This window comes from Hyposmocoma kahamanoa, unplaced genomic scaffold (assembly GCF_003589595.1).
Source record: "Hyposmocoma kahamanoa isolate Upper Pololo Valley unplaced genomic scaffold, ASM358959v1 64, whole genome shotgun sequence".
Taxonomy (NCBI): domain Eukaryota; kingdom Metazoa; phylum Arthropoda; class Insecta; order Lepidoptera; family Cosmopterigidae; genus Hyposmocoma; species Hyposmocoma kahamanoa.
Window position 1 is genome coordinate 2,926,048 of NW_020653852.1, and position 17,532 is coordinate 2,943,579.

The following is a 17,532-nucleotide window of genomic DNA, read 5'->3' on the forward strand; positions in this document are numbered from 1 at the left end:
GAGCAGAAAAATATAATCAAATTTAGGGGAAATTATTGATAGAGCATAGAGCAAGTTGTATTGAAATCGATTCACGAATGCACGAGCAATAACGTAACATACTTACAATAAACACAGTCGAATTGGGAACCTCCTCCTTTTTTTAAGTCGGTTAAAAATATGTTTACAATACTGAGAAGAAATACATAAATTTATAAGTACACTACACATATAGAAAACCTGCATTCCGTCGAACAATCGTATCGTACAAGTCATGTCTCGGCCTAAATATTTGGTTAACTGTACAAGATACTCAGTACGTTGCAAATATTTGAAAACCTTTTACTGGAACAGTCTTATCTGTTCCATTATATATATTGTATACACGACTAACTACGAGTTCCCCGAGCAAACTTTTACAAAGGGCTTTTCAAAACGGCCAAATGCCAACGGCACAAGTCACACAGCCATCGAAACAACGAATTTATTGCAAACCAATTTTTGAATCATTGTCATTTAAATTTATTGTTTTATTTTGTAAACAAAATTCTTGTTGAAAAACCTTTACTTGCATTTTTAGTAGCTAATATGCAGTTTTATTGGTAATATTTTAGCAATAAAACTGTATTCAGTGTTAATATTAGACATAACTGGTTGAAGACTGTACCACCTCAGTCAACCGTGACCATGGGACATGTAAAGGGCCCGAAACGTCGGTTTGTTTGAAGAAACAAATATACGCGATTTAAATCCGGAAAAATAGTTTCATTTCCTACACATAGGACTTGTCAATATATGTCTCAAGATGACAGGCGCAATGGCAGTACTCCTTACTGTAACTGTTATGGACAGGCGTGTCCATTGCCACCAGGCACACCACGACTTGTTCAACCAGGTTTCCGGTGCGCAGCATCGATCCCGGATCTCTTCCACTAGAGCACCTGAGGAGGCGGTAAATACCTCTCCGCGAAAAAAAGGCGTGACGGAAAAGCTTTAAAAAAATAAAAATAACGACAACAGTAGTGGGCAGTCACTGTTACAGTATCCATATGTCAAAAAACCAATTCAGGATCAGACTGGGCGATCTTATCATTGACTCAAAGCAATTAACAAAGTAGTACACAACTCAAGGGATACGATTTTATTTGTCAATAAGTCAAAGGTCAAAACAGATAAATATATTTTTGTTATTTATTTAAGAGAGTAAATTTCTTCAAAATGTTCATTAATTGGGTAACAGCATTTTTTATTTAATAATTTGAGTTTATTACAAAAAGTGGTGATTTTTTCTACTGTTTTTAGTACGTCAGATAATTTGTTGTAGATTTGATATTCTTTATTTGATAGCGTTTGTGTTATATTATTATAGCCTTAGTGGGGTCATTCGCCGATATAATCAGTAAAATAACCGATATCAGGTTTATTGACAAAATCATCCTGTCTATTATAAGAAGATAACCTAATCAATAAAAAAGTAAAGAAAACGCCATTGAATGATTTGATTCGTTTAATTCAATCAGTTGCAAAAAATTCTCTTTGTGTATTCGATGCTGATAACTAACAAAAATATTAACTCGATACCGAGTACAATCGGTCAGTACAATCAGTCGGGAAAATCTCACAAAAGAAACTGAGCACCCTGTTCGGGTGAATGAACCAGGGACAAATGATCGAGCAACGAATAAACAAAATTTACTAACTGCGGTTCAATTTCAAAACAAAATAATTCGAATGGTTAGGTTTGTGTTACGGTTAGATTAAAATGAATTTGGCTTATTTGTATAATGTATTTCATGGGGTTACACCACTTTTGCGCTGTTATCGGTCAATTTATAGTACCTACTGATAGAAATATTTTTAACTGCCTCCGGGGCCGAACGGTTACCACGGACTGCCACGCAGAGGTCCCAGGTTCGATTCCCGGGCCGGGAGACATGTTTGTATGGCCTACATTTATTTCTCTCGTGAGTTTGAGTGTAATTTGTGGTTGTCTATGTGTGTGTCCATGGCACCCGCAACACAGGGTTTCCCTAGTGCGGGGCTATGTTGAGTGTGTGCGTTATTTATTTATTATTTAAATATGACATGGGTCAATCGATATAATGTTTATTCATGTCAAGGTCGATTCAGTCGACATAATGTGTTCGATATATTGAGATACGTTTGCTGGCTCGCACAAAAAATCCTACCCAGCGTTTGCAAAATGCAAGTAGGTTTTGTTCTCCCGTCCCACATCGGGCAAATATCACACTTAGTAAAACCTTTTTTTTTCTGAGGTGAAAAAAAAACATGAAAAGAAACCGTTTTTATTCTGAAGTACGTTTTTTTTTTCTAAAAAAATAAAAATAAAAATATGACAATACGACAATTGTATATATTTTTACTGCATTTCCTCTTTTGTTGTTAATATTATTCTTCATAGATACATTGCTCAAAATAAATGGGCAACACTCATAGTGTTGTCAATTTGTGCCGAATTCCCCAAACTGCGGTGAATTTCAACTCGATTGAGCATTTTGTGGGATTGACGTGGGGAAAATGCGAGGATTGTAACATTTTACCTTTTTTTTTAAATGTATCGATTGCTGTTGCATCGCTACTTTGATGATTACTGGTAAAAACACTACTTGTTTATTTATCTAAGAGGGATATCAATATTTTTTTCCACATCGCACATATCCCTTGTAAAGCAACATTTATATAGAATTATTAGCTAGCCGCTTATATAAAATTGCTCGGTAAAATTTGAATGAAGAAAACGAAGACATAAATAAATGTAGGCCATGCAAATATTTCTCCCGGCCCGGGAATCGAACCTGGGACCTATGCGTGGCAGTCCGACACGGTAACCGTTCGGCCACGGAGGCAGTACCTACATGACAAACCAAATTATTCATCCATGCACGTTAGACACTTGACACGGAACAGCGGCTTTTCGAGATAGTTTTCGTTATGCAGCCTCGAAATGTTGGAACAATATACCTCCACCTATCAGAAATGCATTGTCACTTTTGTGTTTAAAAAGTTACACAAAGAGCGTTTATTTAAAATTCAAAAATCTCATCAAACTGGTGGTGTGTCGAGGATATATTTTTGCATTTTGTTACTTATTTTTTAATTATAATAATATTACAAATACTTAAATGAGATTTATTTATTATTTATAGTTACTTAAAAATTTATTGATTAGGTATAGGGTATGTGTACAACATTTTTAACATAACATAACATTTTTAAATAAAATTGTTTTGTGTTGAAATAGTGCTTATGACAGTGAAATCTAGTTATACATCTGCTATGTTCCGTGTCATGTGTATTTCTGTTACCGGATCCACTGAAAAATAGTGTCGTACCACCTTCAGTGAGACGACAATAGGCTGAGGGATGATGGATTCTGTAAGAACACAACGCACACTGTGCCAGTTTTGTTAATTACTATTCATTACATTAATTATTCATTTCAGTTTTCTTTTAAAATATTTCTTTTCTTTAATTCTCATTATATTTGTTAAATAGTTTGTAATGAGGCCAGTTGCTTTATATCTAATATTGTAGTCGCAAATTGTTATGTATTTTAAAGTAATGTAGTGTACTGTGATTTTATACGGAATGAATAAATGATTTCAATTCTAATCCATTTCGTTCTGTTTCGTTCCGTTCAATTCCATTCCTCCCTATTCCATTCTATATTTTAAAACAGACTCTCGATTTCACTGATCGTATCCCATCACTGCTTCATATTATTAACTTATATAATATTATTATTATTTACAGCAATAAGTCAATAGATTTTGGTGTAACAATTATATTATATGAATTTATATTAATAGTAAAATATAATAGTAATAGTAATAGTATAAATGGTATCTGAAATTAGTAATATATATTAAGTATGTTTTGTAATATAAATTCATCTCGATATTTCGGATCGCTACATGGCCACTGGTTGACTGACTCTAAGAACAGAAATACCTATATAAATAGTTCACTATTCCATATAATTAATGTTATTATTTAAGAAGTGTTTTATTCGTAAGCATGCAACTCGTAACTCTTGTTTTCAAGTACTTGGTACTTGGTGTAACGGACTGGTGTCCGCAACTCGACGTCAAGGCGCCTATTTTGCGTTTGTTTTCAAGTAATTAGTATAGGTTTTGATTATTTCCTGTACACTCATTGGCTGGCGTCTTGGCCAATGAAATCGCTGAGCACCAGCCAATAAGGCACTAGGGTAGGAGTGCTGGAGGGAGAAGGAGATGTAAGGGGAGGTTTAGAGGGAAGTTAGAGCAGTAGATCACTTAGTCGTTGAGTGAAGACAAAATTCTAACAATTCATTTTGTTAAGAATTTCTGTAATACGTTGCTAAATTAATTAATTTGTATGAAGTCATTGTGGTGTTATTTTTCGAATATGAAAGCTTATGAGAAATCACGTGTTTTAAATTATACTCCAGTATTATTTGAGCTTGCATAAGCCATCTGTTTCACACTTGTCTACCCCTTTTCGCTGTCGACGACTACGTTCATCTCCAGTACTTACTTACCATTGTCACTCACTTTTTACCGACAAAATATCGACCGAAAATATCGTGTAAATATAAATAAGTCATACCGTAATAAACTAGTAGTTTAGGTGACTTACATAATGAAAGGCATTAAAATACGAGTTTGGGTTTATGAATCGAGCCGACAGGCGAGTTTCATAAAAACATCACACTGTACAGCCGCGACCATAAACTCGTATAATTCTCATTGTTTGGTACGGGTCACCTACAGTCCAGCACATAGACCAAATGCGGATGGGGTATTGAAAACAGAACTCACCAAAGTTGTAATGGGGTCCAATCATGGAGTCCTCGGATTGGTAGTCGTACACTCGGAAATTTTCATTCATCTTTATAGTGTAACGCAAATGACTGGGCAGTTTTGTTTCCTGTTAAAGAAAAACACGTAATATTAAAAAACTCCAAACCAAAACACAGCTCTCCTTATCACTAACTAATCGATATTTTCAGCGAATTTGAATTATCAATGCATTCGAACAAGCGGCAGTCGTTTCTAAGCCTGGCAATACACGTCCGATTTTTCCATACAATAGTCGGATACGATAAACTGCTCCGATTCTCGGAAGGCGTTCGTACCATACATTTGTTTGAACACCCAATACACGTTCGATCCAATAATCGGATCGACGATTTTGTAGCCGGTCCGATTGTCGACGATTGTCGACCCAACAAAACGACCAAATATGCATTTAGTAACAGTAATTCGTCGTCTGTCTTTTTCTTCTATCTCTTTCTGCGCCGTATGCGATCAATACCTTCGCGATGATAGCTCTGAAACGACAGAGTTCAGAAAAAGTCTGACTAAAGAATCGGAAGTGTACTAAGTAAACACGATCAGATAATCGGAACCGACCGACTGTCAGGGTCGTATTCTAGACCTCTACTCAATAATCAAGTCAGGACTTGAGTATTGCAGTGAGCACTGAAAATCATACTCAACTCCTTGCCATTAGGGTCGTATTTCCAGTGCTTGAAATCATACTCAAGTCTGCTCAAATCCTGACTTGAGCATTGAGTACAGTTCTGGAATACGACCCTCAGAAACGAAATCTGACGTGTATTCCCGTGCTAAATCAGAATCAGCCGTCGCCGGTTGCGTAAGGACGCGATCGGAAATTCATAGGAAGCAAATTTGTTGTCGGTCTGTGTCGAGCAGCGTTCGTGCGAGTCGATGCGAAATGCACGTCTTTTTCGCTCCGTTCACGGGCATAAAGCGTTTTCCATCCATAACATTAACCTTAGAACTAAGTCCAAACTCATGATACCACGATTTCGTTTAACTAAGGTAAACGATTATTTTACGGGGAACTGTATACGTTTTTACAATAAGATTCCGGAACATATATTAAGATTACCATTTCCTAAGTTTAAAATTTGCATTAAAAGTATATTAATTGAGGTCATATTAGAAAATTGAAGAGTATTTGTTAGATAAAGATGTAGGGAAAGACAATATGAGTCTAGATTCCACACAATTATGATTCAAAGTGTATCCCATAGCATATAAGCTTATTTGAAAAGAGCAATCCCTAGAGTCTCTTGACCGTTCGTCTCAAGGAGGTCAGCGTAGTGAACTTAAAAAATGAGGTTTTGAAGTGTAAAAATTTTACTGGAATAAATTATTATTTAATACTAATAATAACGCACACACTGAACATAGCCCCGCACTAGGGCAACCCTGTGTCGCGGGTGCCATGGACACACACAGAGACAACCACAAATTACATCCAAACACATGAGAGAAATAAATGTAGGCCATACAAATATTTCTCCCGGCCCGGGAATCGAACCTGGGACCTCAATGTGGCAGTCTGGCATGATGACCGTTCGGCCACGGAACCTGTTATTATTATTAGTTATTACAATAACTTCTTTGACTTTCTGACCAGCTTAATCTGAGTTAATAAGTGTAATGACCCCCTAACTTGTTATCTTTTAAACCAGTCACTAATAATGTTAAAGAACAATGTCCAAGTTCTGTATAGTCCTGGACCAGCTAAAAAAGTCGACGACCATCAATCGCAGATACAGGGTTTGATTTGTATTTCCATATATTTTCTGATTATGCTGGATTTCTTTTTTTTAAATTAATGGAAACTTCATTTTAATACTTTGATTGAATGAATTTAGATTTACTACGATAGACGAATGAGATTAAAATGGTGCAAAAAAAGTTGCGACGTTGAAAAAAATACTTTAAATAAATTTAATGTGTTGTTAATCGGCCTAGTATGATTGTATGAAGAAACTAGTGGTCATAGTTTCGCACCCCTCATGGAAGAATGGCAATGGAGAGGATGTGGGTTATATTTATTATTTTTCTGTATCTAATGGAGCAATAAACATTTTTGATGTAATTCCACTTATGCCATTCTTCCACGAGGGGTGTGATTAAAGGACTATCCATACACATCAGGGCCGTGCCCGGGACGTGGACGGGGCGTGCTTCTTTGTATGAAATGCAGGCCCGTCCCGGCGCCCCGGCTCGGACACGGACATGTGTGAACGGGTTCATATAAAATGTACGCAACGATATTTTTTTGAGCCCCTAACAGGGCACGACCCGGATATGTGTGGATAGACCTTTAGAGTACGATTCAAGAACCACACAGTGACTTTTTCGCCCAAATCGCGCTCCTATCCTTTGTCCTTGTATTGTATTGTAATGTATTTGACGCTGTCCTCAATGTTGTGACAATACATTATTATTTATTGATAAAATACAATGAATGCGCGCATTATTATGCCAACCACAAACAGTAACTGTTATCTTAATTATTTATGGTTTTATATTTGTGGTTTTTAACTTAGTTAACTTGGAAAATAATTTGAGTTTAACTTTTATAGAGTTTGAAATAGGGCTCTTTCCATTCTTGTAATACCGCACTGCTATTACAATAGTGTTATATTATATACCATTATTGAACGTAAAATTTTATTTATTATCTCTACACGTTAATAAAACTGTTTTTAGATTATTGTAGGAAACAACTAAAAGATATCTACTTAACTGAAAATGAGACACGCTCTATGTGAGCTAGTTCTGGTGAAAATAGTCCTTATTCAAAAACATAAAATTATTTCTCTTTTATTTTTAAATATATTTGGCAAGTAGGAAATTGTTTGTAATAAAGTATAACCTATACATACGTTTTAATTATCTTTCACGGGAAACGAGTAATTAGTTTTTCGTCGATTCTGAGAAAAAACACTAATGTATTAACAGTAGGATATCATCGTTCGTCCCACTTATGGGTACGGGTCTCCTGTCAGGCGAGGGTTTGAAGATTTCACACGTTTTCCGTGGGTTATGAACCTTATTCGACGTGTAGGTTTCATCACGATTTTTTCCTTCGTCAAAAACTCACGACAAATTTGAAAATAAGTTTCGCACATAAATTCCGAGAAACTCAAGAGGTGCGAGCCCGGACTCGAATCCACGGCCTCTGTTTGAAAGGCGGTCGGTCAAACATTAGTCTACCAGTTTTTTAGTAATATGCCACTGAATAATATATTCTACTGAAATCGAAATATCCTCACCTCAACATCGTGGAATATGACGATTGAGTATTGGTCTAAATGCATGTCATTTATTTTGTTCTTCGATTTCTTTCTCGTGGTCACAAAATAATCAAGTAAAGTTTCATTTTCAACACCTATGTAATCATTCATAAACCTGGAATCTCCTGAAAGTATAATATTATTATCGCACTGCTATTACAATAATGTTGTAACTCAAAATATGTGAAATTTAATATTATATAACTATTGAATGTAAAATTTGATTCTCTACACGTCAAAAAAACCGTCGTTAGATTGTTGTAAGAAACAATCAAAAGATATCTACTTAACTCAATATGAGACACATTTCATGTGAGCTATTTCCGGCCAAAATAATCCTTATTCAAAAACATGAAATTATTTTTCCATTTTATTTTTCAATATATTTTAGAAATTGTTTAAGTGTCTATAATAAGCTATAACATCATTGACTTACAAATAAATGGACGACGGGTCTAATACAAAAACCACGAAAAAAATGTCCCAAGTCAACCTATTCGAAATTTAAATTGTAATGTCCTCGCAGTATCGCGCTGTCAGTAGAACAAATGAAGACTAAAGCGGAGTGTCGCGCTCTGTATACGATTTTAGCGCCTTACAAGTGCGGACACTTTTTAGCGCGGACCCGACGTCCATATAACTGTAAGTCAATGTATAACATATAAATTTTACTGTTTTCTTTTTGTGGAAAGTGAGTAATTTGTTTTTCATCGATTCAGACAAAGTCCTCTTTTTGAGTTAATACACTATTGTATTAACAGTGCGTTATGTACATAATAAGAATGACAAAATAATCACGCGCCGTACCATGAACTTTTATTACAGTTCAGTATAGGTTCGTAACGACAAAAAAGCCGGATGGTAATATATACTTCATGTAGCGCTGTCTCACAACGATCCATTTTAGGTCCTAAACTGGGGGGTCTACTCTCGATTTCCGTCCGAAACAATTACTGCCAAATAAGCAATACTTGACCAAATGAAAAGACGCGTGATGCGAATGAAGCTTCATACTGGATACTTGTCTTTTAATTTTGTCGAATATTACTTATTTGACAGTAATTGTTTCGGACGGATGTCGGAGTATGTCGGCGAGTAGCCCCCCTGAATCGTAATAAGAATTCATGGTAAGGCCCAAGGACTGGTTGCTGGTATGATTAGTAGCGCGTAATTAGTGTGACGATTTCAAGAGTTATTTTATTTTATAGTGTATAATATTATTCCCATTTGTCACCACCTGGTAACATATGGGTTTATGTCTCCAGTGAAAATCACCACTGGCAACAACTGAGACTTTTTTATCCCATTTGTCACCACCTGGCCCCGTAGCATGGCTACGCATGATAGTCGCGACGTGCGATAAAATTGAAAAAAGCGCGTGCTATTGGGTATCTTAATTAGATCTGATTGAGGCAGCCAATAGCGCGCGCTTATTCCAATTTTATCGGGCGCGTCGCGACTATCATGCGTAGCCCATGCTAAGGGGACTGGCAACATATGGGTATTTTTTCCCATTTGTCGCCAGTAGAAATCACCTCTGGCAACAACCGGGATTTTTTATCCCTTTTGTCATCACCTGGTAACATATGGGATTTTTTTTCCATTTGGAACAGTGAGAACAAAAACAGTGGTGACAACTGAGAATAAGCCTGTTGAAGTGAAAAAATATAAAATATATAAAAAAAAAATGATGTAACATTAATATGTTTGTATGCCTAATGTTTGGCCAGACACAGTGAAACTATACTAAACTTATTTTGTCCTTATTACCTTCTATACATAAATAAAGCTTGAATTAATGAATGAAATATTCTTTATTGCATATTAAAAATTACAATGACAACACAGAACAGTAATGTAAGTATCACAGAGTAAGATAATGTACAATAGGCGGCCTTATTGCTAAGTGATAATTTCTTCCAGGCAAACTTAGGATAGTAATTTAACTGTTGATAGAAATTCAATAGGGGGTGCAACCAAAGAATATCTTGTAATGAAAGTGGTTATAAATAAATACACTACTCATCAATAAAGTACATATATAAACAATAGTCATAAATACACACATTATTAGTATAAATACTTGTGTTTTCACTAATGAATTACAAATAGCGCTCGTGGACCACAATAATTCCTGTACCAGAGCAACGGATTGCACTCTGGGGTGCTACTCAGAACACTTAAACAAAAAAATTCGTTTCCTAAATCCATCCTACCAGGAATTGAACCTGGAATCTACTCCAGTATTAACCACTGGGCAAACAGAGACCGTCATCATAATATTCTTGACCAATACATTCTTATTGCAAAAAGATTTACATACCAGAAATGTTGTTGGACCGGAATAAACGTAATTTTGGCCCAACTCTGTCCATAAGCTGCCTCGTTATATTTGTATCAGGGGTGTATAAAATTAGATTTAAATTAGTATACACCAAATCTGCGACTTTAAGCGTGTAAGGTTCCTGTAAGAAAAATAATAATTAATTTACAATCAAAATGGAATAATAAAGATTTCTGTAAAGCCCTAATTGTTTAATATAAAAGATTTTTCAACATACACCATAGCTTACACAGTAAAATAGTAAAATTAAGTTTATAAGTGTAAAATACTTTTTAACTTTGTTTCGGTTACATTGCACTGGTTATAGTCCACAGCAGACAACACATACATAAGTTCATAACATATCAGTGACCACCCTAGTGCACAAATAAATATCTTTTTTCTTCTTTTCTTTTTCTAATCTTTCTTATCTCGGTATATTCTGTATAAAAGCACCTGTCTGTCATTCTTATAAACCTAAATTGTACTGCGTATAATCATGTGTCAATTAGTTCTGGGTATATGTTTTCCCAGTGGATATTGTATGCCCATTTAGAAGGCAACTTGGTGTATTACATAATAGTTTTTGAAAATGCACCCACAGGACTTTACAATTTGCCCCTTTTACCACAAATAGGCGCAACTGAAAATTAAGTAAAAAAATTTCTTTTTTGTTTTCTCTTCTCAGTTGGTAAGAGTGGCAGCCCCGGTATGGCAACCAATGCTGGTTCAAGTCCAGTCACATCGAAGGAATTTTTCTTTGTGTTTGTACGATCATTATATAAATAATAATAACTTTATTCACCAAGTCCAATTCAGAATTCAATGTTCTTATTGACCTGGTTCAATTCTGTTCTTAATGTGCCAGACAACCACACTCATTACTTGGCCTCGAACTATGTACAATATCCACTGTACTGTCAGATAACAAAAAAGTAACGAGAACGGAACTCTCCGCCCCTTCCTAGCTTTCGATACCACACCACGCCCCACACACTGACAGTCACATTGACTGAACGGCACCATGGCTGTCGGTGAGTCGTTTTCGCGCTAAGACGGCTTTGATATTTGAATACAGTTTTCATTTATACATCATTCACTTGTACGGTAATATATAACATCATTTACGTTACTATTTATAATGGTCGTGAGTTGTGCGGCGTACGGCTGTTTTTAATCATCTAAACGGGATAAAGGGAGGAATTACTTTAGTTTTCCGAAAGATGAGTCGCAGTTTGTAAAAAAAACTTGTCTGAGACCATTCCGTTATTGTTTCCTTTATTTATTTAGTACAGAGTAATACACTATTACAGACTTATTATATCAATAAAATGAGACGCCATAACTTCGTGAGCTAATAGACAAGGGTCCTCGAATTTTCAATTTGCATTGCCGATAAATATTATGTAGTGAATATACCTAATTATCAAGTAGGTAATGATAAACTTGGACACACAATTTCAAATACCTTGGTTACCTTATTTAAAAGTACCTGTCCAAAATACAACATTTTAACAGCTTTTAATATGTTTTTTAAATAAATGTTCAACATTATTTTAATTAGTGAATTCATAAAAAATATAATATTATATATCGATATAAATACCTAATAAACAAGTGTAATTATTAGGATTATATTAATAGAATTATAGATAACAGATTCGCGTTAAAATGTTCACTATGTTGCCGCTCCGACCACGTAACGTAAATAGTACGAGAAAGTGATGGGTAACCCTGCCACTTCACGCCCACATTTGCGCATGTGAAGATAGCGCCTTGCTGTATGTAGTAGTAATAGTAGTAGGTAAATAACTTTCGAACGTTGCCGTTATATGAAGTGTCCAGGGTGTGGTACTGTAACTACTAGTCAACGAAAGCCATTTGGGGGTCACGACCTAGAACACCCAGACTAATTTACAATAGGTAATTTCTCAAATCTAATTCAAGCCGATACCTCCAATGAACACTACGCCTTTTGGACCTGTTCTGTTTTTATTGGGTTTTTTTGTTTCTTTTAATTTCACAAAATTCGTTTCTTTGTTTCGTTTTTTTTTTTCCACAAAATTCGGGAAGCATACAACAAAAATAACAATGAATGAAATCGTTAAAAGATTAAATTTGTGTATACAAGAAAATAGAGCTCATTTCGAGCAACTAATTAATTAGATTACCATTTTTTTCGTTTTATTAAAATATGTTAAGATTTCATGGTTTATTTTTCATTTAATTAACCAATTTTGTGAGAGAGAGTTTATTCTTATAATTAACCCTATCGATCGATGCAATTAAAAGTGCAGGGTGCATTTTTTTCAGATTAAATCGGGTTCGATTCCCGCGTGTTGCTAGAAATTTTCTAAAATCTATGAATGCAGTTTTATTTCTTTTAAAAAATAAAGGAATGTTTCCTTTAAGTAAAAATTTCTATCTCCAGTATTTAGAGTACTTTCCCTCCAGGTGGCATTACAAATTTCCACCCTGTATATAAAGCTACAAATCCTGACTCACTTGGAAAAATAGAACGCATACTTCCCGATATGGTGGAAAAAAGATAATTATACCGTTGTACGCGGATAGGCTTCAAGGCAAAGAATCAAATATGAGAAGACCTGAATGTGGAAAATGTAAACAAGTGATCAACGGCCTGCAAAAACTATAATACATGGGGGGGATTTTTGTGTATTTTTATGACATACACCTTGGTCAATTTCCGCAGAAAGTAAAAAATGTTTTTTAATATGGCTGCCATATAAGTGTTTCTTTCATTAAAAATAGCTGCCGAAAGAGATTTGCTCTGATTCAACTGAAAATTGGCATGTGAAGGCCACTAGAAATAATTTATTATATAATTATTTCTCATTATTTTGTAAACTAACGCTCACTTATCGAAGAGTAGTGTAAAATGACATAATTGGACAAAAAGGATCCAATGCACATCCAGTCACTTTCGAGATATGGCAGTTTGAAGTTTAAAAGTATTTCTCACTCTCGTTTATTTTCAAAACATAATGTCATGTAACTCCGGAGATATTTATATAACTCATTTTTTGATAATTTTGTGGATTGGATCCTTCTTGCTTAACTATGTCCATTTGTATGAAATTTGTAATGTTAAGAAAAAATAAAGTAATTAAAAATAGAATAGCTGAATAGGTTCTGGATTTGTTCCTCAATAGGATCAACTTGGGGAAATTAACTTTTTTTGTTGATTCCGGTTTAGGTGATTGGGGTAGTGACTGGGAATAAATTTCAATGCTTTTACCATTGACTTACAAATAAATGGACGACGGGTCTAATATAAAAAGCACGAAAAAAATGTCCCAAGACAACCTATTTAAACGTAGTGACATTTAAAGGAATATGAAAAAGCTAAAACGTTGAATTTAAATTGTAATGTCATCGCAGTACTGTCTAATTTTGCTTGCTTCGCTGTCAGTCGAACAAACGAAGACTAAAGCGTGAATGACGCTCTGTATATGATTTTAACGCCCTATAAGTTCGGACACTTTTTAGCACGGACCCGACGTCCATATAATTGTAAGTCAATGGCTTTTACACTCATAGTGCAGGGAATAGCTTAGTTTGAGATCTGGTAACTATTGTTTTTGGCTAGCACATTATTATCATCTAGCAAGTGCGTTGTTTTGCAATTAGACAATTTAATAAAACCAATATTTATTTGGCTAGCTCGTTAATTAATTTATCATCAGAGTTAGTTGAAAATTACTTATCGAGATCTTAGGTTTTCGCGATTGTTACACATAGGAAATGAAACTATTTTTCCGGAGGTCCCATGGTCACTGTTGACTGTGTCAACCGTGACCATGGGACCTGTAAAGGGCCCGAAACGTCGGTTTGTTTGAAAAAACAAATATAGGCGAGTTAATCCTGAAAATTACTTACCGTTTCTTTGATATCGCTCATTTGTAAATGCTCAGGTGTTACAGAAACAATTAAATCCTTAACAAGAAACAGTATAAGGAAATACATCATTGAGGACAGCAATTCCACGGGAGTGTGTATGAATCTCTTCATACGCACCACAAGGTGTTTATACATCAAAACTTTTAAAGTTTTCAAGCTTTCCAACGCCATTTTAGACTTCTGATTCACACTATCGCTGCCGCTGGAGCTGCTTGTATGGGTTAGATTCGCATAATTATTCATTGTTCAACATCTGTTTTGGTTACCAACCATCCGTGACGCTAGGCCAATATTTATAAATTTATGTGTTTAATTTGTCTTTCTAAATAAAATTTGTGTACAAACTTAGTTTGTCTTTTTTGAGTCCTTTTATTGCCTGCCAACGGAATGTTCGACCGACACAGCAATCCGCGACATAAAATCACAAATTGAGGTACTTGATATTATATGAATGAAGTTACAGCTTAGACGGTTAGGATGAAAAAACTCCATCACACACGACAAATCCCACACACAAATTAATTACAAAGATTTAGTAGGAGTAGGATGTCCACCCCATATTTTTTTTTGTTACGATTTTTGTTGGTTTGGATACAAGTTCTTTAAGTCTAGTCTGCATTTAGTTTTCTGGATCCTCAATAATTATTTTCTATTGCGATTTAAGTACTTGTAGAATCGCAAAAAGAAATTTGGGTTAATTACATAGTCTTTTATGCCGCGGGGGTCATTATTCATGCTTTCACTTTCACATAAATCACTTGGTGCATTTGCTATTGCTATTGAATTTTGAACATAGCTTAAAAAAAAAATGGCTTGTTTTAATAGTTACATTTTTACTTACAAATAAATGGACGACGGGTCTAATACAAAAACCACGAAAAAAATGTGCCAAGTCAACCTATTCAAAATTTAAATTGTAATGTCATCGCAATATCGCGTTGTCAGTCGAACAAATGAAGAATAAAGCGGAGTTTGACGCTCTGTATACGATTTTAACGCCTTACAAGTTCGGACACTTTTTAACGCGGACCCGACGTCCATATAATTGTAAGTCAATGTTTATGTATATTACTTTGTGCGTTTCTTGATTATTTGTTACCATTAAGCTGATGGCTCTGAAGCCAATGCTTTTTAAATAAATAATACATAGCTCAATAGGTATTTCTTCTTCTACGCTTCCTTACCAATTGTTTTTTATATCTTAATCCTTTTTCCAGAATTTTAACAATAAGAAAATGACGGCAGTTATCTGCTTCCGTGAGTCTAGATTCCTTTTAGTAGACTAGTTTGTGGAATGAATATTGTGTAGTGTTGCCAGATGATTACATTTATTACAATTTCCGTAACTTTTGATCTTCTCGCGTAATACATAACCCTTTCAGCACGAGAAAAATCTCCCACAAAACACTTTTAAACCCCCTACCCCCCCAGGATCATGGCATCCCGTCATGAACCTTACCAAAGCATTAGCTTTTTTTTTCAAAGCATTAGCTTTTTTTATGACGCGACTTATAAAGCAACAAAATCAACTATATTAATGAAACTTGAAGTTTATGACATGTTGCACATGAAATATAATAAAATATGAACACATTATTAACTAACGCAAAATACTAACTAATCGAGATCTTTTTTTTATTTTTTTTTATTCATTTATTCCTTAACAATATTCTTTGTGTTGAAAAAAAGAAAATTCAATTACAATTAAAATCTAACATCATATCCAAATAACAAAACGAAAATAAATTAATATATTAACTAGTTATTAGTGCAAAATATTATAATAATACAATAACAATAACGATGTCAAATTAAATGTCATCGGCATGGTTCACTACAAATTAAATGCAAAATAATAACAATAATACAATAATGTCAAATAATAATAATCAATAATAATGTCAAATTATGAATCCTTATCCTCGTTAAATACAATTTAATTTAATGTCACAACAAATTCATCAATACAAAGGTCATTGGTAAAAATAATAAATAGATTTGGACCCAAAATAGAGCCCTGTGGTACGCCTCTTTTAATTTTAATTGCCCTTGATTTGCACTGCACTAACTCCTCAGACTCAACACTATTGACCTCCACAAACTGGTATCTGTTATTAAGATAAGACTGAAACAGTTGCAATGTTTTACCCCGTACACCATATAGTTCTATTTTTTTCGCCAGAGCTACGTGATCTATTGTATCGAAAGCGGAACTCACATCAAGAAAAAGACCAGAAAATTTCTTTTTCTCATTTAGGGATACTATAATGTCATCAATAAGTGTGTGCACTGCGTCCTTCGTACCTCTATTTCTTTGATAACCGAATTGTCTTACGTTTAAAATATTATTCCTTTCAAGATGATTCAGTAAACGAACCTTCATGAGATTTTCAAGGATCTCCGCTAAAACTGGTAACAAAGATATAGGTCTGTAGTTCATTGGATCTGTTCGTTTGCCTTTTTTATACATAGGAATAATTTTTGCTATTTTCAGTTGTTCTGGGAAAACTCCCTGATTATAGCATTCATTGTAGAACATAGACAGTGGTTCTGCCAGGATGTCCACATTATCTTGAATTACTGTAATGGGCATTTCATCATAACCAGATGATTTTTTTCTCTCCATCTTCCTGAGAATCTTTCGTATCTCAAACGGAGTAATTGGAGTCCAACTCATTGACTTACAAATAAATGGACACGGGTCTAATACAAAAACCACGAAAAAAATGTCCCAAGTCAACCTATTCGAAATTTAAATTGTAATGTCATCGCAGTATCGCGCTGTCAGTTGAACAAATGAAGACTAAAGCGGAGTTTGGCGCTCTGTATACGATTTTAGCGCCTTACAAGTGCGGACACTTTTTAGCGCGGACCCGACGTCCATATAATTGTAAGTCAATGGTCCAACTCATGTCTTTGTTAATAACTTCTATATTACTGGCACTCAACGAATTAACCTGTCCAACCATAGACGAACTAGAAGCACTCTCAAAATTAAATTGATCCGAAAAAATTTCAACAATTTCCTTTTCGTTTACAACAGTTTTATCACCTACTTGTAATACTATTTTCTCTTTATTTTGCGTAGCCACTTTATTTCTGTGCTTATTAACTATCCCCCAGATCGATTTAGTACGATTTTTCGACTTACGCAACTCAGATTGTACTGCTAATCTTTTAGCGT

At 34.8% G+C, this 17,532-nt stretch overlaps 1 protein-coding gene across 1 annotated transcript in view; it reads right to left on the minus strand.

Moving 5' to 3' along the window:
• LOC113230808 (ATP-binding cassette sub-family A member 1-like) overlaps positions 1-14,630 on the minus strand; it is a 65,017-nt gene extending 50,387 nt beyond the window's left edge. Inside the window, exons 1-4 of the mRNA XM_026464897.1 lie at positions 14,328-14,630; positions 10,428-10,569; positions 8,084-8,229; positions 4,803-4,911 (exon numbers count right to left, since the gene is read on the minus strand). Of these exons, the coding sequence (XP_026320682.1) occupies positions 4,803-4,911; positions 8,084-8,229; positions 10,428-10,569; positions 14,328-14,591 (661 nt within the window). The 5' untranslated portion in view covers positions 14,592-14,630. The remainder of the gene's footprint in view (positions 1-4,802; positions 4,912-8,083; positions 8,230-10,427; positions 10,570-14,327) is intronic.
• Positions 14,631-17,532: the final 2,902 nt, after the last annotated feature.